Here is a 26617-nt window from a genome sequence, read left to right on the forward strand (position 1 = left end):
GTAAATTCAATTTAATTCTAGGAATTAAAAAAGTGATACACTCTGATTCAACTATTTTCTATGTAGTTTATAATACTAGCTGCTTCCAATCAAGAAAAAATGTACTCCAGAACAACTTGGATTAACTTTATTTTACTCTTAAAGTGTTGTTCATGTTCTCATGCACTACCCATTCCTAGAGTTTATACTCTCAAACTGTTTCCATAGTATGCGAAGTTAGAATTTTTTAATATTTTTCTAAAGATTATACTTACAGCCACGGATTATTATTATGTTATATATTATTTATTATATTTTATATTATTATGGTTATTATTTTCCCCACTGTACTTTAATAATTAAAATTTATATTGGCTCTGGCTTTTGGCTCAAAAAATTTAAAATAGTAGGTAGGTTTGTACCTACTTGAAAATTATTTAAATATTTGTGTTTCTCTCGGATGTGATCCAACTGATTATGTTTGGAGTTTTTAAAGAGTAGAATATAGTTAAAAAATACTCCAGGAGCAGTTCCCTGAGAATTGGAAAGCAGCTGCTGATACACAAGACACATAAAATTACTTATTGCTGGTTTGGTGATTATTCATGTGATTATGAAATTACAGGTATTTATAAGTCCATTCGAGTTGTTGGAAGGTGCCGTCCTCTGTCGGCGGCCATTGTAACAATTTGCAGTGCAACGAACTTTTATTTTCAAAAGTGTTTTGTGAAATTGTGTTTGTATATGTATGCAAATTACTGTACGGAAAAAATGGTAAGTTAACTGTAATCACAATTTTGGCACGTTCTGTAATTATTTAATGTTATGTTCGGAAGTTTTGAAAACACAAATATATTTTTTGGGGTTATGTCGATCATTTAATTTACAATTTCCGCTGTTTTGGTAATGTTAACAATATTTATGTTAACATTCTCAACAAATTAATTCTTAAGTTTATATTAGTACCTATATTATGTTGAAATTATTACATATAGATATTTTCTTGTACTACCTAAGTAGGTAATTAAGTACTATGAAATTCCAAATACCTACCTACTTTATCTAAGCTTCATATGGACAAGCCTTTTTTGCATTTTTTTTGTAATTAATTCTATAGATGTTTGGCCTTGTCCTTCAAGTATGTCGATTTATATATAAATATTTTAAGTCAAAATTTTAATTAAAAGAACATTTTATACACAAGACCTGCTTACATACTATTATGCTCCAGAATTCTATAATACCTATTTACAAAGTTGCTGTTCATGGGTGTCCTGGCACCTAATGCACAAACGTGTTATCAGAAAATTTAATTTTTTTTACTTATTTTTTAACTACCTATATATTTTCATACGTTTTATTTATTCTTGATTCCCCGCCGAGCTACCCGCGCCCTGATAAAATGTATGTCACGGAATAAAAAATAATAGTTTCAAAAATTTAATACCTACTGTTTTTATAGGCCGTACTTATCATTAGCCCTCCCCCTCACCCTCTGGTCAATTTTCTGCGGACGCTCATGTACTACTGAAAAGGAATATACCTGTTTCTGGAAAAGAAAACTCGTAGTGTATCTATGTATTAACCACAATTTGGCAATATCTATGAAATATTAAAAATGTTTATCCCTCTATTATGAGTTCCATTCTTAATATTTATTTTCTAATAATTTCAATCGTTTAGTCGAGTCGGAAGTATTTTTACAAATTTTTATTGATAACACGGAATTGTTTTTTTTAAACGCAATCGTAATATCGTTTTTCTCTGTAAACCAGATAAAATTAAAAAATTGTATGTACCTATATAGTCGGTAAAACGTTCTCATGATTAACTTAGTGATGTATTTTTAGACTTCATCCTTATCCATACTTGTTTGGGACTTTCTGGGTCAGTGGATGCTTAATTTTAAAGCCAAATGTTTTGAAAGTTGCCAAAACTGATTGAAAATGCGTGTCAAGCCCGACGTCGACACGCAGAAATTGCCCTTATTACGTACTGATATAAAAACTTCAGTCCCCTGGAAGCCTTCGGCAAGTATATTTTACGGGCAATGACCTCGCGTGAGCGCGTTGATTGTTATTTTTGTAATATTTTTATTTCTCACTGTATGTAGCTGCATGATTCAAATCGAGGTAGCCATACGTGAGCCGCGGTTGACTTCGATTACTGTTACTTATTTAATTTAATTTTGCGCCCAGTAAACATCAATGTGATGTATCAAGTAAAAAATAACAAACCCAAGAACTTGCACCGATGGTAATTGCATATAACGAACAATTTTAAATAAATTTTTTGTTAATCAAATTCACCCAATTGCAAATCAAATTGAACCGTTGCAAATCAAATTTACTATTTGTAGATTAAATTTAACCATTTGCAAGTAAAATTCACCCTGGTTGAACATTTCCGGGCTGGTTCTACGTCGTCCGTTTAGATTTCTTGACTTTTCAGGAGACATCCCTTCTTTAGAGGAAACTGCGTTCTGGCTGGTATTTATACAGACATACGTTACAAGGCACGTGACCACTAACCAGTAATTTTATTTGGAACAGTAATTTTATTGCATTCATATTGGCAACTAAATTTCGGTAAATTTAAAAATTATTAAAACAAGCTCACGAATACATTAAAACACAACATTCTCTTTCACCGGCTGTGATTGATGTAATTTTTCACGGGTTTCTACTCGTATTCAGCTAATCAGCAATCGCATTATTTCGAGCGTAGACGTAAAGCTTTTGTCATTGTTCATTGTAAACAAAACGTTAATATTAGTGATGAAAAATTTAGGGATTTTTCGTTATCAGCAGCAGCCCTGAAATGTTGGTTGTCTAAGCTCGGCGAGCATGTGGCTTCTAAATATATACGAAGGCTCTGTATTTGGTGTGTGCGAGCATGGCTTGCAATCACTATCCTGAGTCGTTCCAGCTCTTTTAAGTTTTGTCAATGAGTCGTTATCAAATGCAGGTAGTTATACCCTTATATCTCAATTGAAATTATCTCCGCTTTTTGGAAATGCACTCAATGAGACTGATGGAGACTGCAATTAAAACATGAGTTTAATATTTTCAAACGCGTTTTAATTGCCTTAATTGAAACAGGTAATAGAAAAAAATAATAATTTTTAACAAAAAGTTACATATAAACAAATATTACGCAACCCTTAATAAAAAAAATAGAAGTTGTGGAAATTATAATAAAAAAAAAAAGTTTTTTTTCGAAGTTTTCAAAAATATTTGAACTAAATGTTGCACACGCGGTGCATGGACTGAGAGCCATAAAAGGGAATAATGATAAATTTCGATCTCTACCAATGGCAGGGTTATGGTCAACCAAAGACATTAATTAATTCAGCAAACAATTAAAAAAGTTATCATTTTTGGGTAGACCATGTTGGTTTTCAGTTTCAGGCTCATTGCTATTTCTACTAGAATTTTAAGCAAAACAGTAGATGTTATGGAAAACAAAATTAGATGAATGCAGATGAATGTACCCAATCTGCGTGATATCTAATTTCGTTAAAAGTTTGGTAGTGGTTTGCTGTTTGATATTCAAAGTCACAACAATGCCATTTCAGATTACGAATGAGGAATATGCAGTTGTCAGAAGATTTCTAAATCCACATCGCAGGGTGTTCGTGACTGTGTATTAGCCCTGTGTGCTTAGGTGGCAGAAATCAGTAATATGAAGCAAGAAGACAAATGGACATCAGACATGATAGGCAAGTGTTGGATGTTTTTGACAGAAGATAGCAATTTAAAAAGGCATCATGATAAAGCTTCATCTTTAATTTATCCATCACAATTCACAAGATCCAGAACGTCGCTTAAGTTTCTGCATATGGCTCTTTAACAAATGGTAAGGTCCTCACTTCTGCTCAACAGTATTATAGACGGATGAGTTGTGTTTTAGTCGAAAAGGAGAAGTAAACTTCCATAATTCGCATAGGTGGGCCACAGAAAGTCGTCACGTCATACGTCCTTAGAACATTCAAGAAGAGAGAACGCGTGGATACATGACCATTTTTTCTACTAGATATAATTAATGGTCATCTTTTCCTTTAATTAATTATAGAACAATAATTTGTTTGACGCATAGGACTAGCTTAATACAAATTACCCGATTAGATGTACAGGACAAGGTGGGCTTATAGCATGGCCACTGCGTTGTCCAGACTTCACACCCCTCGATTTCCTTGTTTGGAGTTACATTAAAAATGATGTTTATGATACGTCAGTAGACACTCGCGAAGAATTATGAAATCGAATTCGAAACATTTCCCGGACAAAAATTCCAGATCAGCTTGCTAATGTGAGGCAGTTTATTATTTGTAAAAGCCTGAACGCTTTGAATAATGCAGCCACGAATTTTATTACTTTAACAAAAGTGGGTTACTTTTATTTTTGTCTGAATCAGTAATTACCGTTCTTTACACCCTTGCAATTAACAACAAGTTGATTGCTACTATCTTATTGTAGTATTTGAAAAGGTAGAGACTTTCTTTTAAATCCCAGTATGCTTTGTATTTTCCCCAGAAAGAAAAACGTTCTTACGTAAAATATAGAGTAAAAATTGATTTTATCCAGAACCTTACCACTTTTTTTTACTGAATTATTGCCACTGTTTACTCATAACTCCGGCGCTGGCGCTGTTACCGACCAACCAAACTGAAATGGACTTGTTGTCTTAACAGAATAGTTGCTTCTTCAAACAACGTTGGCAAATCCTACAACCTGCCCAGCAGAAAGGTTGGGCCAATCAGAAAGTCTCCAACAATTTCCATCTGCATATTAAGAAGAAACTCGTATTAATGACGGATTTCTGACACCACTATGGGTTTTCAGAAGATAGAAGTCATTGTGGCGTCCTTTAAAAGATTTGTCTCGTCGGCAAAGAGTATTTATGTAAAGAACAACTCTATGTGGAAAATCTTAGGGTAAAAGTGCTTGTACACGTTAAATAGATATGATAAGAATGCAAAGGATAATTTTAAAAAAAACCTTCAAACAATGTTAGCAGTCTTCCTAGTGTCCATTTTCAACAATATATATTTTAAAACTCCCGAGATCACTAAGACGCTGGTGTAAGTTAACATCTTATGACATGGGATAACATGATCCAATAACGTTTGTCATAAAGGTACCTGGTTGCCGTTAGCAAGACCATAAACGAAATGAATATCGCGCTCTTCATTATTCGTGTAGTTTACCAATTTAAAGACTAAGTTGTACAGGGAAATGCCTGTTTTATTAGATAATATGATTTGAGATTGCAATTCATTTACAAGTGTTAACAATAATGTATTATTTTCAAAAATCCTTGACGAGCAACAATGTTAATGTTTTTTTTTTGTAACATTTTAAAAAATGAAAGAGACTAAAAGGACGCAATGAAAGAACCATTAGCGGTTGCAATTTCCAGCCCTTCTCACGGGTTCATGGGTGATTAAAACTATTGGTGTAAGATGCCTTTGATAAGACCAAGCAATATCCCAAATTGCATTCTTCTATGTTTCTCCAATTGTAAAATATGGAAAACTTAATTTTAAAGGATAGCAGACGTTTTTGGAAACAAGTTTACATGAAAGATCCTCCTTATTTTCTGGCAAGGAGTAGCTGCTTAAGATTTTTTACAATATTAAAGAAAAATAAAGCGTCCAATAGCTTTGCTAGAGTTTCTAAATAATTGGTTATATTTGAAATATGTGCTATTTTGGTGATATACCTACATCCGCGTAGCAGTAGTCCGATATCGGAAAGTTTCCTAAAGAGGTGTGCGAGGTTTGTTTACTTATGTAAATACCGCTTGGCTTAGATTATGATAATTTATGAGAATAAATGAATAATGCAGCTAACTATGCAACTGGACGGTTGCCGATCGGCCACAAAAGTAGTGAAAGCTCTGTTGGGAATACCCACTAGGCAGCTTGCATAGCACATTAACAACGCGACCTTGCAGGTCATCGAACCCAGCCATAAATGCACATATACCCACTATTATTGCAGAGGAAATAGAATCACTATTTTACTTAGTAGTGTAGGACAGGCTTGACGGTTTTCTTTAGTGCCAACCTATAATGGTCTCTGGGCAAAGTTGGAATTTGAGCATTCATGGAAGAAACAAAAAATACGTTTTTACATCCACTGAAATAAAATACTTAGTATCTCCAAGTCTACTTTTACAACTACTTTTAATAAAATTGAAGACTAGAAGCGGAAACCTCCATCCAATCAACAACGGCAATCATCAACGTCATTCTTGGTTTGACGTATTCCTCAAAATTCTTGCTTTGGAGAAAACCAATACAATTAGAAAATGTAACGTCTATTGCGTCATCATTAATGCTTTTCGTCAATTTGATCTTTCAAACCATCAGTTTCTTTAAAATAAGGATATTGGCTCGTATAATTTTAAATTTAATGGATGTGAATTCCTTGTTATACAAAAGTTTTTTACGTAATTCAGAGGTAAATTTTATGTAATACAAAATTAGATAATACCCGGTCTTTGATTTGCTTACATCGATAAAATTTGAGTATGTTCTGCAACTGAATCACAGAGTAGACATTAGTTTGGTTTAGTTTGCTTAATAAAATAAAGTCTTTTTATTTTGTGATATTTTTATACATCTAGTCACCTCTTACGAAAACTTATGATGCCTTGCATCACCAAAAACCGGTCGATGGAAGAATAACAACCACCTGTTTTCAACACGCAAAATATATTTTAATTAATTATTATTGTGCATTTATTTTAATTCATGGGGGGAATTATACGATGACTTGTCCATTTATTATGTATATTATGTATGTTTTTTGACAGGGAGATTAATTTATTTATGTATTTACGTTGGGCAAGTGAGCTGTCCCGATAATTGGAGTAGTAGGACCTGTCATTAAAAAAAATTCTGCACCTACTTGTAAAGACAGACACGATAACATTGCAGAGACGTAAGGTGTTACGGATTTGACATTAATTGCTTTACAAAGACAAATTGTCACGTCTGAAGCTGCTTTATCAAAGAGGAATCTGAGGATCATTAAAAGAATCACCAGAAGATTAATTTGATGTTGTAAAAGTAAAGATGGTTATCTAATTTGAACAAAACTGACATAAATAGTCAATATAACCCAAAGAAAGAGTGGTTCGTAGAAAAATAAAGAGATTAAGCAAAGGAAAAGAAGGCAACATATACCACATAATCATGGACTATGATTAATTTATTGTAAATGTTTCCATCATTATTTAAAAATATTTTCTCCATTTAACTCTATATTTTTTAGTAACTGAACCACTACAACATTATATTTGTGATCACCATTGGATAACCGTAAGAATTATGTACCTATTAATCATGTTTTTAAGATGAGTACTCATCATCCTCTAATTGATATTTTTAATTAGATTCTCAATATGAGAAACAGAAACCTGCCATGAATTATGACATTTAACTGATATTGCTGGAAACAACTACCCTGCGGGCTACATGCCCCGAATAGCATTGAATTGTATCAATAATATCTAGTTTAGGATTAGTCTTCATCAGTACGTCAATGCTTAGGCCTTCAATTAATGCACGATCATTTTTTAAATATATTTAACATCCATGGCCTTCTTGACTTCAGGGCTAATATTTTGAAAACTACGCAAAATTATTGTAGAAATGATTTTGTTGTTGTTTTAGACATAGTTGGCTATGTTTTGAAAAAACTATAAAATGATTTAATATATTTATTTTGAAGTTGCACTTCGGTTAATTCTCTTTTGAAATAGCTTTTATTGTTCGGTAATTACGTGTTTCAAATAAAAAGTTGGTGAACATTTTAATGGCGGATCTGAAATGCTTTGAGCTTAGAAGAGAATGTGCCTGTAAAGATAAAATTGTCCTTTCACAATGTTACTTTTTGTAGCAGAGTTCTCTACTTCTCTGGCATTTTGTGGTTATGGCGGGTCGACGACCCCATCCAAAAATAGTAGTGGGATTTAAAAAAGTCGATTTAGTGCTGTCAGTAGGTCAGTGGATCAACGCGCCTTGTCTATTTGGTGTTTCTATACGATCTTTAATGGCGTATTGTGTTCCCTCACCGGAGGAATGTATTATGTTCTCGAGTGGGCTGTTATTAAAAAAAAATTTAAATCGATTTCACTCCGGTAATCTCATATTTAATTAAGGACGCTATTCACGAGGCTGTCGGGGATTTGTTATGGCGAAAATGTTGCCGGATAGTAGTTTTCTTTGAGTCACGTTAATTTAACTTTTGAACGTTTTATGCGGAGAGAAACCTAAAAGATCAAATCAAAATTTTGTTAGGTAACACCCAAATACTATTTTGTAACAAAGGTCTATAAATAGAATGGAATAAATGGCGAAGAACGCTTCTCTAAAGCGATCCGTACACGTTCTTTACAAGAGAGAATTATACACTTACGATTTATCTGTGAATTAAAACTCGCTACGATTTATTCCATCCACACTTTGGAACTTGCGCGATATACGGATAAATCATTACAGTCTATCATTACGTTGCAAAGTATGTTAAATAAGCGAAAGAACTACAGATACTTGAGGCCGAAGTAACGGAGGAATACAAGATACAAATCATGTCCTTAATATTTAGAATTACGACTTATTGTTTTCCTTGTTTATCAAACAAAAATAACGTCGTCTCTTGGTTATTTGTTTTCGTTAGTATTAGTAAAAGCCGGCTCTAGATGATACGATCAGTTATCAAATATTTGTTAAATGCAATGCCGCATCGTGTGCATGGTGCATATCGATAAATTCGAAAGCATGTCTTCACTTGACAAATATTCTCAAAATGTATATTACAGCATAACAACAAAAAGTACGCGGTACCTGTTATAAATGGTTACATTAGTAGTATTTCCACAGACTGGAATTAGTAATTTCTGTGAATTCGAAAAAAAAATGACTAGTGTTCATAAACAGTTCACGTGCGGGCGATTGATAAATGTGCACATGATCTGGAACCGGTTGTCCAGTTGTAGAGAATATACTAATACATTATTTGTCATCATATAAAGTAATAATTAACATCTTATGCTAATTATTGTAAACAAAAATGGGATCCTTTTTGACGAAACCTCCTAAACGACAGCATCGAATGGAATATCGCGGTATTGCATAATTGCTAATTTACAGATCAAGCGCCGAAGAAAATTTTATGTGGGAATCAGACACCGACACTTAGCTTCTGGTAATTTACATTTTAAATATTAATTTGACGGCTGTAGTTAAATTTAATGACTGTGTGTCGTAATGTCGGATTTAAAACTAGTTTGACGATGGACGAGGGCCAAGGGGCCGGGGCTTGGTTTGCACAAATTGCACGCGACTTCTTTGTTTTTTTTTGTGAACAAATGACCATTTATATTTTTAAATTTATTTAATTATCACGTATGCTGTGGTGTTCAACCAGGGGTACGCGTGCCCCTAGGAGTATGTGAAGGCGACATAAGGGAATCTCTTAGGATAGATTAAAAACTTGTCGCATAATTTCCTTAACTTACCCCTTAAAATAAAAATTCCAATCAGGAATAGACCTCGCGACAAGTTTTTAAATTGCATAAGAACTTGAACATACTGATTATAGATAGATAGTACCTGTCTATTTATCATACTTTTGCTGATGACACTTCTAAAGAGCAGACATATTCAACCCTTTTGTGGGTTTGGGGTTTACACAACATTATGGGTTTTATACACTGCTTGTTTATTATTTTCTTTTTAGTGCATTTTAATAAAAGCTTGTTTTAAAAATATTAGTAACATACGTATAGCTTCTAAATAAGGCCTGTGTTAAATTATTGGAGATTCTGTGCAGTTGACTACTCCCTTGAGATTATACCCAGCGATTGTGTAACGATGCCGATGTACGAAACCTTGCTGGTTGCTGGAATGCCAATTTAATTCATTTCGGGAAATATTACACAATCCTGTGAATAATTTAGATAATTTAAATTTCGCCAGTAACAATTTGCCTAAATAAGATTTAATGTACCTAGCTACTCCCTTTTCTTTGTAGACTACTAACCAAACCAGTCAATGAAATGCACTATTATAATTGTTCCTTCATTCAACATTCTTATATTAAGTATTTAAAAATTTATACAAAATTGCGTATAGTAAAATAGTGAATTATTACAACACTATGTTAGCGTTACAAGCAAAAATTTGCAGAATTTAATATTTTACAGGATTAAGAATATTCATTTCATATTGCTACATCGCTGTATTAAAAATTTACAGTTTAGTGTTTTTAATTTTGTAACTCTTGTCACATTCAAAAATTATAAATTACTGATTAATTAATAATAAGTACATTCTTTTACGAACTGGCTACATGTCGAAGTAATACCAGATGTTTTATCGATAAGTGTGAACAGATGTTAATTTCAAAACGAGGCTTAAAATCGTTCCACTTAAATCCACCATGAGACATTTGCACATACGCTAGAGGCCCTAGAAATTGTACCAGTGTTGCCAGATTTTAATTTCAAATGTCGCCACTTCCAGCATTAAATATTATGCGCGAGAAATATGTACGGAGAAGTCCGTCTATTTATATGCACATTTTGAGAACCGCTGTTCTCGTGGATGGTAATCATGGCAGAAATAGAGTAAGAGATCATAAACATTTTTATGAAGATATTTCAGTCTCCGATGTATTTCCTACAAAGTGATTAATTTTTATTCCTATTTCATATAAAAACTCAGAATTTAAAAGTTCTTTATAACACCGACAACATGGCATATGTAGTTGATGTATATTAGCGTGGTAAATGGTATAAATGTCAGACCGAAGTAAGCGGTTCCCAATAAGTCTTCTATTCAAAAATCAGGAATATTTGTTTTAAATTTAACTTTTTTATTCTTATCCTGGTCTTAGTAAAAATTAATTGTATCTTCTATACAGTATGTACGCATTTGAGGTTCACCCTGTATTCGTCCTGTTTATTTATAAAATTTGATGTATTTAATAACAATAATTAATGTTTTTTTAAATTAATATATATTTGTTTAGTTTTCTTATCTTAAATATTAAACTAATTCAAATAAATAAAAAAATAAGCAAGAGAATAATACTCGTTCCAAAGTTTAATTTTTTCAAGTTTTGTATTTTATATACAATTTTATTCTAATAATATTTAGTAACTCATTTTTGGACCGACCACAAACTTAATATTAATAGTAGGTATAGTATTTCCGAAAGCAGTTGAACATGCAAAAAAACGCCTGGTAATAAAATTTAATGAGTTTCATAGGCGTCCCTAAAAAAATTTTCTGCTAAAGTTAAAAAATTATAATAATTTGTATATAATGTGTAGAAAATTTCTATTATATGTTCATTTGGCCAACAACATATTTTAATTATTTATGTCCTCAAACAATTTTATTATATTGATGGAAAATTTCATTTTATTCCATTTCAAAAGGTCTCCAAAATGCCATGTTGTGATAATATTAGTAAACAAAATATCCCTCTTATTTCTCCCTTTCGTAATTGTAATATGAATGATTGATAGAAGGTGCCTATAATAAATTAAAATTACCTGAATCACACCAAATTCTGGTTTGCTGCACTGCACTGCTGGGCAATTTATCAACCACTTGTCATCTGCTGTAGCCCAGTAGCCCAATGCAACTATAATCGTTTTCCTTTGCCCGCGCTCGCATTCTTCAACAGAGCGTATACATTTCTATCGCCTCCACGTTTAGTTCGATCAGGCCTGTATATGGATGAGTATGGCTAAATAAATATAGGATCAAGTTTTTCAAATATTTCAATGCCGAGTTGCTGCATGAACCTGGTACATACTATCAATCTGTTGGTTCTTCAATTGATATCGGAAAAACTATACGACAGTGTTGTCATATCTACTTCTGAAATTTCCCATTTACTTGGGAAGTGTGTTATTTTATGTTTTACGTATAAAATACAAAGAAATTGATTTTACAAAAGAAATGTTCATGTTTAGTTTGTTTTTTTATTAAATTTTTACTACTACTTATTCGCGCAGACCTTTTTAATAAAAATTCAATTGTTTTGATTGATTCATCAGTCCTATATTATTAATTTATATGAAATAAGTATGTTGAATGTAAGTAAGTTGAATGTAAATTAGCGCCACTGAAACTTTGTTAAAACAAAAAATCTTATCTATTTACCATACAGGATGTCCTGAATTGCAGATTCTAAATTACATGTGATATAAAACACAAAAATAAGAATAATGTTTGTATAAAGATTGGTCGTAAAACGCCTCGTTTTCGAGATTGTGTTGAAATCTAAAAGAAATATCAGTTTTTTTAAATATTTGAAATTAGCTAATACAGTGTCGGGACCATGAGAGATACGGTCACTAAAAATCCCAGACGCACCACTGAATATTTTGGATATTGGATAAATGGTTTTAATTCCGGCTGGTGTTTCAAAGAAAAAATATATATTCCATTTTATGTGAAAAAAAGTTTTCGTCATAGTTGGAAATAACTCAAAATTATTTACTTCACAAAAAAAGAATTACACAAATGTTTTGCTAGAAATGTAATTTTAAGTAAAAATAGCCATCAAAAGCTTTATTTACGCGTATTCATGGCAGTGTCTCAGTTTCAATTTGAGCAATTTCAGAATTTCTTCTGAAGAGAGCGATATATCTCGAAACGTCAGAAAGCCTAAACCGACAACGTAGCTACCAATCCAGCGATTATTCAACCACACAATTCACAAGCTAAAAAAATCAGCGGCGTAGCAATTTTAAATTTGTTATGTTATTATCCCTCGGAAAATATAAAATTCCCACTACAAAGATTTTTTTTCGTTTTCGTGACTACAATTTATTTAAAATAAATTTCTCTTCTTTAAGGAGGTTCGATACCAAAAGAAAAATGGTAAGAATGTTTTCAAAGCAATTGAAATCTGTTAATAAATATGCAAACTGACTTGTGTAAAAATATCAGATCGATTGACAACGTAGTTTTTTTGAAAAATGAATTTAAAAATTATGCTCTTTTACACAGGCTCTTATGGGAGTTGGGAAAAAACTTTAATCAAACGTGAATATTGCTTTTAAAAATGGTTAGGATCGAGAAAATAAAATTGTAATTAAAGAATTAAATATTACTAAACATTTTAAAACAATAAAAATATGCGCTTACAATGTAATTATTGAGATAATGGAATGAATAGATAACGTTTTGACAAATTTGAACAAACATCTGATCCAATGAAAGGAAATATGGCAACATTGTACGCTGTATTTAATTCTTCGACTGATGCGTTATATTTGAATAGCTCAATTATAGATTATAAAATTATTCCAGTCGAAAATATATGTAGTAATAATTAATATTAAATAAATTTTTCGTGATCTAAAGCAATATACTAGCAATTTGAAACAAAAATTGAAAGGATCTCTTTGCAAAACGAACAGTTTAGTTGTTGTCATAATCTTCAATTTGACAAGTCGACGTCTCACTATCATACATTGAACTTCTTGATAGTTATCATATGGATTCTCGGTTTGCACATTTTATTTTTTTCTCATCAATCCACATTCTGTTTTATACTCATTTTACACTTTTCAGTCATTACTTTTCCTTTGTACCTTGGTTGTTCATTCATGTTTACGGAATTCGCGCATAGTTGACAGTAATGACAGTTGACCCAACTTTTACCACCACGCCATGGCAATGTTGCCAGATTTCATCCATAATTTTACAAGCTCGTAATGAATAAATAGACGCTTTTATTCAAATAAAAAGTGAACTGACGTGTATTAAACACGAAAAAAATATGCAAGCTAATATGTGTTGTATAAATTTCATTCTAAATAGCATACTTAGTTCGCGGAAATTAATTTATGTAAGGTTGGTACTGCAACAAGACTCCCGTGTATAAACATAGGCATACTCTCCGCACCGCCCGCCCCGTAAGAGGTGTATCGAACGTCCTTAAGTCGTTTTCCGATTTATTCAACTACGTCAATGGCTTACATTAAATTTAAAAATACGTTAAAAATTGCTAGAAATGTGAAACATTTAAAGAGATGTTTAAATCAATGCGATTTTTTTTAAATTTCCGCGCTATCTTGAAAGCAAATCATTCTACGACCTATATTTATATAAACCTTTTTTTTCCCTTATTTTTTCCAACTGTTGGTAATTTAAATAAATAAAACACAGGCTATTTTGCCTCCGTCAAACTTGAAGGTCATTCAACTCTCGAGCATTTTTAAATGGATTATACGTGTGGTCAATTTTTTCGTGATACGTATTCCAAAAACGAAGAAATTATATTTTACATTTAAGATCACAGTTGATTTAATTTTATCGTGGTTTTTAGCCATCAAGTTGCGTCACAAAAAAATTTTTTGGTCTACACCTCGTTAGACAAAGGTAGCATCGGTTATTTTGTACAGTATATTTCGCCTACTATTAAAGAGGATACACGTGTGTTTGTGTGTGTATCAGACGCGCAAATCGCGCAAATTACATCCCGCACGTCGAGCCGGCTAGCGGCGGTGCAAAACAAGCGCATAGCGGTTATTCGAATCAATCGGGCGTAATAAATATTTGGCAGTTTTTTGGTCCGTCGTCGGTGATGTAACCGTTTGTCAGCTGTAGGTCAGTGTAGGTGCATTGGCCGATAGGCCAACAGAACAGGTGATATTTGGGCTCCTGGGGTCATTGAGCTCTGTGGGTGTGCTGAGACTACGTAGAGCAGATAACGGCGCTGTGTACAATACGACCACACTTTCACTCTCATAGGTGGATGATCGTTAGAGGCTTTTAACGCGCTTTTTCGGTGCGATGCGGATCGGCGGTTGGCGGGAAAAAACTCTGTCGCGGATGGTTGTTCCGTAACGGAAGATTTTTTTGGGAATTGTCTGCCGGTTGTTCATCTCTCGGTTTTCTTGAAATTGTGCCAATTTCTAATATGTCTTGGTTTTGATTGTCGAGGGGTGATTCATAAATAAAATATTGGAAGTGGTGGTTCCTTAGGTCATTAATAACAACCATTAAATTGACTAAAATGTTCGTTTTTTTTTAAATATAGGTGCATGATATTTTCTCATTCTGTCTTATAAAAGAATTTAATAGATCAAATGGTGGACTGTTTGGAATATTTAGCAGCATTTATTTATGCATCGTGTTCAGAAACGAACAATTATCATAAAAATGATTGATATTGAAAAAGCACATGGCTAAGTTTCAAGGAGGTCACTCAAAATTTCTTGGGGAATAAGAAAAATGAGGATTGCCAGAATTTAGTTGAGGAATTGTTGGAAAACATCAAACAGTTGGGTTGCATTTACTAAACTCATTTTGACTTCTGTCTCTCAGAAAATGGAGCGTTAGTACCAAAGAAGGTGGGATGTTAATATGATGGCAGATTTTTGCTGAATGCTTAAAAGGAAAAACGAATAAAAAACACAGAAAAGGAAAAGATGAGTAGATCGTCTGAAGATAAAAAGGTTCGTTACAAAAGGAAAAATAATTACTTCTCTGGAAACGATGTTTACATCTTTGAATACCCTCATCTCTCTGCGGACACCAAATGATTGAAGTTCTATCTCTAGGAAGAAATTTTGCATATTTTAGGGTTATTTTGCTCGGTATAACAATACTGGAGGGAAATAAAGTAATTTTACTTCGGATTCAGCTTCAGTACGTCAAAATGCAGAATCATATAGATATGATTCTGCAGTAACTTCCATTCTCTTTTTACAATTGTTCCAAATGCTATATCCCCTATCCGCATTTAAAGGTGGTTTTGGGCGATTGGTGGATTTGGGGTGGTGATGGAACTATTGTAAATTCAGATTAAGCGTATCAAAATACATCATTTTGAGATCATGACATCAAAGTATTAAAAAAAAATAAGTAACAGCGTTTCAAATCTTCAAACGTTAGCGTAACTTTTAAACAATGATTTATTAATACGACCAAATCAATTTGATCAAATTAATTTTATGATATGAAAGTCAGTTTTGATTTGAAATTAATTTGATCAAACAAATTTGACGGAATTTTGATACGGGCTTTAGTTGTTTCTTACTAAAAGTTTCCGATTTATTACAAATTACATAAACCATTAAAATTATCATTAGGAATATACAGGGTGATTCAAAAAACCGCTGACAGACTTCTAGGGTAGATAATACATAAAATATTAAGACGAAAAGTTTTAATAAACATAGGGTCACAAATGCCTCCTTAACGAGATACAGGGCGTTAAAGTTTCTGTAAAATTAAAGCGTAAAAATGACAAAAAGAAGCTTATAATCTAGTTTACTTAACTCACTTGTACACATTGACATTAGTGACAGGCGATGTTTAATTTTATTTTGAATAGCACAAGCCTACTATGCGAAACTAAAATGAATGAAAATAAAATTGGATTTACAAATTTTCTACAAAGGCGTTTCTCTTAAAAATGGTTGCTTTAATCCAAATTTTGCAAGAGACCAATTCGATAGACAATTGAACACTTTACACGAAAATAGTGCCCGTTTGATAAAATTAGCAGTGGCGTAGAAAATATTTTTAAAAAAGGGTCACGTTGACCCCGTCTCTACGACACTGCTGCTCATAACATTTTTGAGCAGTACATCAAACATTGGTCTTAAGGTGCTAACTACACATAGCAAATTTGAAATAGAAATGTTCAGGCATTTTGGAATTATTGCAGACAATGTTTAATTTTACAGAAACTTTAACGCCCTGTATCTCGTTAAGGAGGCATTTGCGACCCTATGTTTATTAAAACTTTTCGTCTTAATTTTTTATGTATTATCTACCCTAGAAGTCTGTCAGTGGTTTTTTGAATCACCCTGTATAAATAAAACTAATAAAATTTAAACAAACTAAACTAAATGTATTCAAACTAAAAGAGGTACCCAATTATAGGTACTATTTAAATTGTCAAAATGAATATCATAGTTATTTGCAATTATTGTCAATACAACGATCTTAATGTCAAAATATATATCTATCTCCTTGAATATTTCAACTCTATTAATGGCATCAATATTAATGAAGAAGTTCATTTTGCAAGTATCTCATTACATTTAGATATATGTATTGAGATTTAGACCATTTATCTCACACCATGCATGATACATTATTGAAAATAAATGAAATACGTAGGAGAATGAATTTCAGAATAAAGTTTAATATAATCAGCAAATAAATGCTCACAAGTAATGAGGAAGATCATTATAAGATGTAAAAATAAAATGGGACAAAGATATTTTTGGTTTGAAGAACATTTGTGGATTTTTGTGGAGCAAAATTTATTTAATTTTCAGAAGTAGAAAACTATCAACATAATTAGTTTGCATTAAAAATGCTGCAATTAATTTCAATAGACTCTTTTAGTGTGACGTTGCAGATTTAGGCAACACAAATTGTCATAGTTGAAATGGTGCAGACCGAATCTGATCCTTGTGTGCTATTTACATAGATACTATAAAAATGGACAACAAAGTATTTAAAAGTAACCAACACTTGTTTAGAAAATTGTATACACTAATCTGCTTAAAACTTACAAACACGATTTAAAAGAATATTCCTAAATTTAAATAAAGTAAAAAATTTACATTAGCCGTATTATTCCTAATGCGCGTGCTCGGGAAGAATAGCCTCATATGCAGGTGAGATCTTGTAGGTATATCATCGCTGTCATCATTAGTATATTTTCTCCACTTTGTTTCATCTTGGCGTTTTCTAGTTCTACCAAGCATTTTTTATTGCTTTTTTTTATGTTCTGCTGTGTCAGTCTGTTTATCGAGTGTTTTTTTCCTCAGGTGATTTATTATAGACCCACTCTTAACCAGAACCAAACTTTTGTTGAGTGGCATCCTGTTGCGAGAATGCTACCTACATGAAATTATATTTAATGCGCATGCTCAGTAACATTGATATAATTTAAATTTATTAATTACTATAAAAGTCAATATAGTTCTATAAATTTAAATATATAAATTCTAGAACTCTTTTAGTTTGTTGGGGTTTGAAATTTCTTATATATTTCTAATATTGCCAGAATATCGCGATATTTAAGGTCATTTTTTGGCACTTATGTCCAAATTGCATAAGGTCGAAAATCGATCTAGTAAAAATACTAAGAAATTCTTCATGACAATGATTGTGTACTATGGGGTTGCCTATTATTTGGCGTATGTGACGTCACTACTAAAAAGGTCTATTAATACCTATGACAAAAGTTATTTATTATAGAAAATTTAAGGAATTTAATTTGGAGTAAGCTTAAGAAGCTTAAGTATACAAAAGTTATCTCAATGTATTCGATTTTGATTTAATGTTATTTAAAGGTTGTATGTATTTAATTCAACGAGGAAACCGCGGGAGTAATTTAGTGTGCAAACTTGAGTAATTTTCGAGTAATAGTGAATAATATTTGAGTAATACTTCAGTAATATTTTTGTACATTATTATTTGAGTATTTCTATTTTCACGTCTAAATGTTTTTTAACAATTTTCTTAAATTTACACATCTGTTTAAAGAGTGTCCTACTCCTCGAAATTGACTTATTTACAGTGTATCTAGCGTACCCGCGCGTAAGTTTTCAAACAAGAAGCTGAATAAATGACGCTGTCTCTCGGACGAACCAGCGGATATATTTAAAAAGTAAGTTACGCTTCATTTAGCGCATGCAGTAAACACTTAACCTGGTATATGAAGCATTAATTGTTTGTCGCGTGTGGCGGGTCAACGAACCCGCGGAACGAACCTAAATGCCAAAATATACATATCAGTGTTCGCGTTGTGTCCCGGACAACTTTCCAAAATATAAATATCTCGATCGGTATTGGTGCACCCAAAGGTTATGTTTTGGTGGTTTCAAAACTCGCCCGAAATGCTGCCTGACAAAAAAAAACAATTTTATTTACTACAATTTATTACTTGTTTTTGTTATTTTACTGCAACAGTAAAACTTTGCAAATATGGGTGTCTTGTATAATAATGGTGTTTAAGGAGGTTATTAGGGATCTGTTGTCAAATCGATGCGTTTTAGACCGTAAGCTAGCGCACATGGATATGGCGTCATCGAAAAATGTCTGGCATTTTGAGGTCTGAAAAAGGTAAGTTAGTTAATGAAAATAAGGGTGGTTTTCAGGGCCGACCCGTGTTCGAAAATTTTGAAAATTAATTTCCTTTTGCATAAAATAATTAGTTTTTCACTCATCTTAGTGTCTGGCAGTTGATGCAAAAATAGACATTAATAAGTACCTAACAATTTTGAAATGCCAGACGGTTTTAAATAGTCGAAATGGTGGTTCATAGGGGTGAACTCGCAAGAAAAAAAAAATCATCGTTTACTTTTTGTCTGGCAATCGCAAAAAGAAAAAAAATTCATCGCTTACTTTTTGTCTGGCAATCGAAACAATGAAATTTTTTGTTATGAAAATGATAAAAATAAATTGCCAGACGGTTTCCAATGTTCGGAGTCGAGTTTCTCTGTGGAAAATTATGTGAAAATTTTTTAACATTTTTCAGTGATCACTATTTGTCTGGTGTGTCGGGTATTTAAAATTAATACCCATATTTCTTGTCACAAAAAATATATTAAAGTTTAAATGATTTATTTTTGTCTGGCATTTTGAATTTCTATTAGAAATACGCGTATAAACACAAAATACAAATGGCAAGTTGAGATGTTCGAAAATGTATAAATGAATTGAAAAGTTACAAAAAAATTAATGAAAACTTGGTTTTCGTTTTTTTTTTCTAATTTAAACGATTTATTTTTGACTGGCATTTTGCATTACTATTGAAAATACATATTTATGCTTCAGGTTAAAACGCCAGACAAGTTGGGATGTTCGAAAATTTAAAAAGAAATTAAATTAAATTAAATTAAATTAAATAGTTGTAAAAGAATTAATGAAAACTTCAGTGTCTTTTTTTTTTGTCTGGCAATTCGTTTTTTAATAAAAAATACACATTACACTTACATACACATACATTTGTATGTTGTGTTTATACGCGCATTTCTAATTAGAATGCAAAATACCAGACAGAAATAAATTATTGAAATTTTTATGAATTTTCTCACGCCTTTTTTATTTATTAAAAAATTTTCGAACCGGCCAACACCGCAAACACAGTGGCCCCCTTTTTTTTGTACATTAAGATCACTGAAAAATGTTTCACATAATTTTCCATTCCATTTCCATTCGATGACGCCATATCCATGTGCGCTAGCTCACGGTCTATTTGGTAGAATAAGAAATTAAATATCTCAGACTTATTCTAAGGGTCCTCAAGGTTCTGTTTTACGGTTACTTTTAGGGTGTTTACAGATTTGATCATATTTTTTAAAATTTGTCAAATTGGGAATATTTGCTGTACGTTTCAAATGTATTGGCTCCTCACTTTCAATGCTTAGTTGAGAAAAACGAAGGTCACAGTTAAACAAACTTTAAACCAATACGTCGAAGTTTAACAAAAATAAAATTTAACTGTGGATATATTAAAGGATAATATAAAACGCTCAAGGCTTATTTTTTTGCCTAACCAAAAATCCGATATTGAAAAAAGCAGGCAAATAGAAAATACAAAATACATATCTCTATACAGTGTGGACCCTTTTAGTGATGCATGTATTGGTATCTTGAAACCTATAAAAGTTAGGAAAATGATTAGATGGGGAAAGTTTTAGACAATTCTGTTGCTAACTTAACGGCGTTTGCAGGCCTATCTCTTCAGGTCTTTGAGTTATTTTGAAAAATGTAAATGTGACGTTTTCGAAAATCATCTGTAACTTTTTTGTTTAGAGGAATTTTTAAAAACCTGAAAACATTTTTTGACAGCATGTTTTTACAGGAATTTCACTGTATATTTAGATTTTCATTGCGACGTTTCGGTTGCGAGAAACCATCATCAACTTTCATTTTGGTACGGGCGCCATACTGAATTTTCAAAAAACCACCTCAGAAATCATATTTTTATTAATCTGGCAACATCACATAATTTTTCGAAACTATTATAGAACAGTCTCAAATTTTTGTGAAAGCTTATCGTTAATGCCATGGCGTGATAGTAATGGCCACGTGGTTATGAAGAAACGCTCTGTCTTACCAGAATTTGATCGCTAATATAAAAGTTGCTAATATAAAAAATGCAAATTTTTCTCACTGAGCCCATAAAAGGATAGGTATCTTCCCAATAAACATTAGAATTCTGACCTCAGGGGGGTATTGGCTTCAGCGGTATATGTTGTATACCAAAAATAAATTAATTTCCACAAATTATTCAAAAACTATAAAAGAAATATTTACCTAATTTATAGGAAAAATTGAAATATTTCACATGGCCACTTGACTTTTTTATTAAAATTATAATAATTGTATTGATGAGGGTTGCTTTCGCTGTACAGCAAAAATAAAACGCTCTCCCAACGGTAATAATAAAATATTTTATTGAAAACTAAGTTGTATAGAAAAAGACGTGTTGACGGGGTGAGTGTTCGTTGGAGAGTCCCTCCTCGTGTGTAGAGTCGGTCATAGGTATATGGGTACGCATCTGGTCGCCGACGCCAGCATCCCGCCGTAGACCCTTCCTGGAAGGTTGGTGCGTCCGGCTAATATTTAAAAATGGGTCACTTGCGAACATGTGTACCCACATTCAATATCTATTTATAAAAACCCCATAAATTACATATAAAGAGAATTTCGCCTTTCATCTATTGAGGTAAAAATTCAATATAGTGTCCATAACAAAAACAAAAGTTAACTACCACTCTACATTTTTAGAGTTACGTTAATACTGACAGCAAAAATCGATTCTTCACATCTTTTTACATCAGACTACACATTTTTGTCCTAAAATTTTGAGGAACAAGTGAAATACGACTAAAACAAGAACATAAAATCGGTTTCCTTCGAATATCTTCGGGACTATTGGAAATTTTCTAAATTTAAAAACAGATCCGTGACCTGCACAATTCTGCACATTTTTGCTCATTTCTGTATCTTTTAAATTGAGAAAGATACCTGTCTGTATTGGAGAATTAAAAAGTTGTAACCTTGTATATTGCAACTAAATAGCCCCTATTTTATTTTCGCAATTTTTCGCTCCATTCTGTAATTCGTATTCATAGTTAGTTTTTAGGAAAAATTAACAAATTCCTTTAACGTAACGAATCCTGTGCTCACTTGACTGTCTTTAAAAGTATCAAGTCTTGCATATAATGACACTCATTGTTTTAATGAGTCAGTTCGATAAACTTCTAACTCCATAAAAGTAAATCGTGCACCATCAATCATTCGAGCTGGTCAGTGCATCCGAATTTGGTCCCGAATAACGTCGTGAAAGCAGAGGATATTTATTACATTGGAGGTGTTAAAATATGTGAATTTAGACCATCATTAATTATTAAGAGAATAATCATAGAGTCATAGAGTCATAGAGTTGTATAACTTCATTCATTTATTCTCTAATGTTTACCTTGTTTAAATGTAGTTCAATTACATTCTCAGTATTTATCAAATTTGCTGGAATTTCTAGTATTAGAATGTCAAGAAACATTTGAAGATACGATATCATTTTGGGTCCACACATGCCTTTTTATTTGTTTTGTGACTTTTCAAGGAATTACTATTTTTATCTTAAAACTTTTTTTAATCAATCTTTTTTTGAGCTGTGGGTGCGTTCGCTCGGTACAAAACTTGTGACAAATATAAATAATACAAAAGTGACTTTATCGTAGATGGACGATATTTAAAGTGACTTGGCCTGTGTCCTACAAAGCTATGAACTGGTTCCGATTTGAACTGTGTAGGCGTCAGCAGGAACAAATTGTGTGATAGATATATTTACATAGATAACATAAAATATATCGACTTGATCGTCCTCTATCCTGTATTGCAAATTGAATTCCACAGCCTCAGTGCGATATCTAACCTTGTCTTGAAGTTCCATAAAAGTATAAATTGATGCCTTGCCATCTGTCATATTGCACATACAGGGTAGGAAAGTACCGATGGTCTATCTGAAGTTACGTGAGAGCGATAAAGTAAGCCATAGAAATCCATGTGATAGAGAAGGATGGCTATAATGAAGGCGTCTTATAGCCACCGCCCGTTTCGTCCTTTCACAAATAAGATCTACTTATTATTTGTGGAAGGGCGAAATGTGCGGTGAATATTAGACGCCTTCACTATACCCATCCTTGTCTATCACATGGATTTCTATGGCTAACTTTATCGCTCTCACGTAACTTCAGATAGACCATCGGTACTTTCCTACCCTGTATAGTGATACTAGTATTCTATGTATTTTTTACTCTTATTGCTTATTTTTCATAAATAGTTCTTGGACTTAAGCTGTGGAGGTGGTCAACAAAGTAATGACAATGATAAAAAGTCTTTATCGTTCTGAATAGCATAGCCTCTGGGCTTATTATATAACTCTCTGACACATATGTACATGCATGGTACAGATTTACTGCAGCGGGATTCGAATCCGTAGCTGGATAGACTGATTCAGTCTGATTATCGCGTTAGATACTTCATCTACTGCAACTTCATAAAAGAGTAAAGTCTCTTTTATCAAACCTTTATCGGCCTTGTACGATAAAATTGCTCTTAACATCCGTAAAAGTATATTTTAACACAATAAAGACATTTCTAAAATGACTATCGTCCGCTGGCGATTTCTAATGAGAGTTTTATTATTTTCTTTAAAAATTACCTCAGACGGTTTATCCCAGCGGAATTCTCACTCGCCGCTAGATAAACCGATCGAGTCAAAAGCTTTGCAAGTTACGGCTCAGACACCACAGCACCGCTGCTCTTGAAAAGTGACTTTATCGTCCTTACGTTAAGGCCCGTAAAAGTAAATTTAGCAACTGGATTAAATGGATCTAGAAAGTCATGTCTGACACTTCAGTTACCGCATCTCCTAAAAGTGACTTTATCGCCTTGGTGTAATAAAGTTGCGCTTAAAATAAAAAGCAAGTGACATTCTAAAATGACTTTATCGCCCTCAGGCGATATCTAAAATGACATTTTTTTGTTTATTTGGGAAAGCCTGATTCGCCTGATGTAATTATGTATCATTAACTACTGTAGTAAGATTCAAATCCCCTGCTTGGTAGATTGATCCACGAGTCAGATATTTCAGATATTGCAGCCACATAAAAAACCTTTGTTGTTTGTGTTAGATAAAAGTGCGTCTGTAAAAGTATAATTCAACGCCTCGTTCTTTTACACATTCGAATATTAGATTCTAATACTTGAATAATTTTTATTTTAAAAACATGTTCCTTATTTTGGGTGCACATTTTTGACAAATTACTTCGCTTACATAATGTCTGACATGAGTAAAGCAATTATAAAGTGACTTTATCGCCTGCAGGCGATATAAATAAAGTTACTTTATCGTGCTATGAATTGGTCAAATTTGAGATGTGGAATCGTCTTCCTGAACAAAATGTCGCCTGCAATCGCATCTTTCTCCTTTTCTTTGAGAGGTTTGGTATAGCAAATGCGTCCGAATAGCAGCCTCAATGTCTATTGTTAGGACCCTCTGACATATACAAACATACATTGTAAAAATTGACCTCTGTTCAGTGTGAACTCTGCGACTCGTGTCTGAGATACCTCGGTTAAATTTTATCGCCTGAGTGCGATAAAGTTGCGCATAACATCCGTGAAGATATATTTTAACTTTTCACATCTTTTTACAAAGTGACTTTATCGACCACGGGCGATATTTCAAGTGACTTTATCTTCCATGTGCCATAAAGTCCCCGAACAAAATGTGTGATACATATAAAGACACACAGATAACAGAAATAAAGGTAATTTTATCGTCTGCGGGCGATAACTTTTTTTTGGGAGACTGGTATCAGAAATGTGTCCCAAATAACACTAGGGCATATTGTAATATCCTTCGACACATACATATAAACATCCATTGAACAGATTTACGTTAACAGAACCCATGGCTAGTACACCAATTCAATCTGAGTCTCAGACGCTCCTTAAAAGTCACTTGATCGCTTGTGGGCGATAAAGTTGAGCTTTATCATTCTTAAAAGCTACTTTATCGCCCATGTGCAATAAAAATGCGCTTGACATCCGCAAAATCATAATGTAGCGCCATGTATTTTTGCATACATGGTAATTTTAATATTTCATATATCTTCATCTCGAAAAACACCTCATTTTCGGTGCGTATTTTGGTAAATGGCCCCTATTTGAGTTGTGAAGGCGTCACCCGGTACAAAACATGTGACAGATATAGATAACTGTTGTGTGTTAGACGGGAATACCAAAAATGTGGTTGAAATAGCGGATTTTCCACTGGCACAGATCGGAGCAGCCGGCTCGGTGAAAGAAACGCAGATAAGGAGCCGTGTGCGTACGTATGGCTGTTCTGCATAAAGTTGTGTGTGTGGCCCTCTGGCCGTCATGCATGTATTCATGCCTCGATGTTATCGCCAACCCACATATTATAAGTTATTAGATTTTTTTTCATACTGTGTGGAATTATGTAGGTAATGACGAGTCATGATTGCCATCAGATGTGTAGTGATTTTTTGGGTGTGTTTCTAATAAAGTGCTGCGAATGTCGAACAAAATTTTGCCATTTTTTAACAAAACACTCTATACAGCTTTCATCATTAAACAAGGTTACCATTTTAGCTGCCTTAGAAGGTTACAGACCTTCAAAAAAAAGTTTTTGATTAATTGTTTTTAAGATAACGTTAGTTTTTAAGATATTTCAATGAGATTTGCTGTAGGTTCTATTTGCAACCTAATATGTAACTTTTTTCCTACGACATAGAGGTCGTTAAGAGTACCTGAAACAGCATTTATTTTTTTTTAGTTCATAGTTTTTGTTTTAGTAAAGTTTTTGAGAAAATAGTTTTATGAATATTTACATGGAAAAATGGATTTCAATTTCTACTGCAGTTAACTGTTAACGAATAACTGAGTGTTTGGTGGCATTTTAGTTTAATTAAATTTCATCCTTTATGATCTCAAGATCAAAGATCTTCGAAAAATTCATAGACAAGATTCTGGCTTCAATTAAATCTTATTTCAACTAGAGAGTGCAATTTGTTTAGTCAATGGTTATAAGTCGACCATACTATCTGAGGTGTTCTCCTATTCCAATGTACCCGGAAATAGGATTAAAATACAATATTTTAACAAGTAGATAATCGTCACTGACATTTTTATATAAATTACCATACAGTACCATGGACTATTCTGATTTGTTTACTGCTATTAACTTTTTTTAGAGTCACAGTGAGAGTACATTCAATAAATATTAATTCTTTTAGACTCGCAACACTAATATCTTACTATTAAAACACCGGTTTGTATCATGAGCTATAATTTTAATCGACTGTGTAATTCATATGACATGCATTACATACTTGAATGATGATAAGTAGTGTACAGTTTATTAATTTTCATTTCTGGATAAAAATATATAATATATAGGTATATTATTATTTTATAAATATACGCGTATCCCCATTTATGTTTCTTATTTTGTTTCTTTTTTTACTTTCTTTACTTTTTTGCTTATAGTTCAATACTTGACTTCGGAAACTTTGTGGTGGCGATCAA

At 32.7% G+C, this 26617-nt stretch overlaps 1 protein-coding gene across 1 annotated transcript in view; it reads left to right on the forward strand.

Moving 5' to 3' along the window:
• The first annotated feature begins 685 nt into the window (after positions 1–685).
• LOC108905837 (cytochrome P450 306a1) overlaps positions 686–26617 on the forward strand; it is a 121901-nt gene continuing 95969 nt past the window's right edge. Inside the window, exon 1 of the mRNA XM_018708868.1 lies at positions 686–753. Coding sequence (XP_018564384.1) covers positions 724–753 — 30 coding nt within the window. The 5' untranslated portion in view covers positions 686–723. The remainder of the gene's footprint in view (positions 754–26617) is intronic.

This window comes from Anoplophora glabripennis, unplaced genomic scaffold, assembly GCF_000390285.2.
Source record: "Anoplophora glabripennis isolate ALB-LARVAE unplaced genomic scaffold, Agla_2.0 scaffold95, whole genome shotgun sequence".
Classification (NCBI taxonomy): domain Eukaryota; kingdom Metazoa; phylum Arthropoda; class Insecta; order Coleoptera; family Cerambycidae; genus Anoplophora; species Anoplophora glabripennis.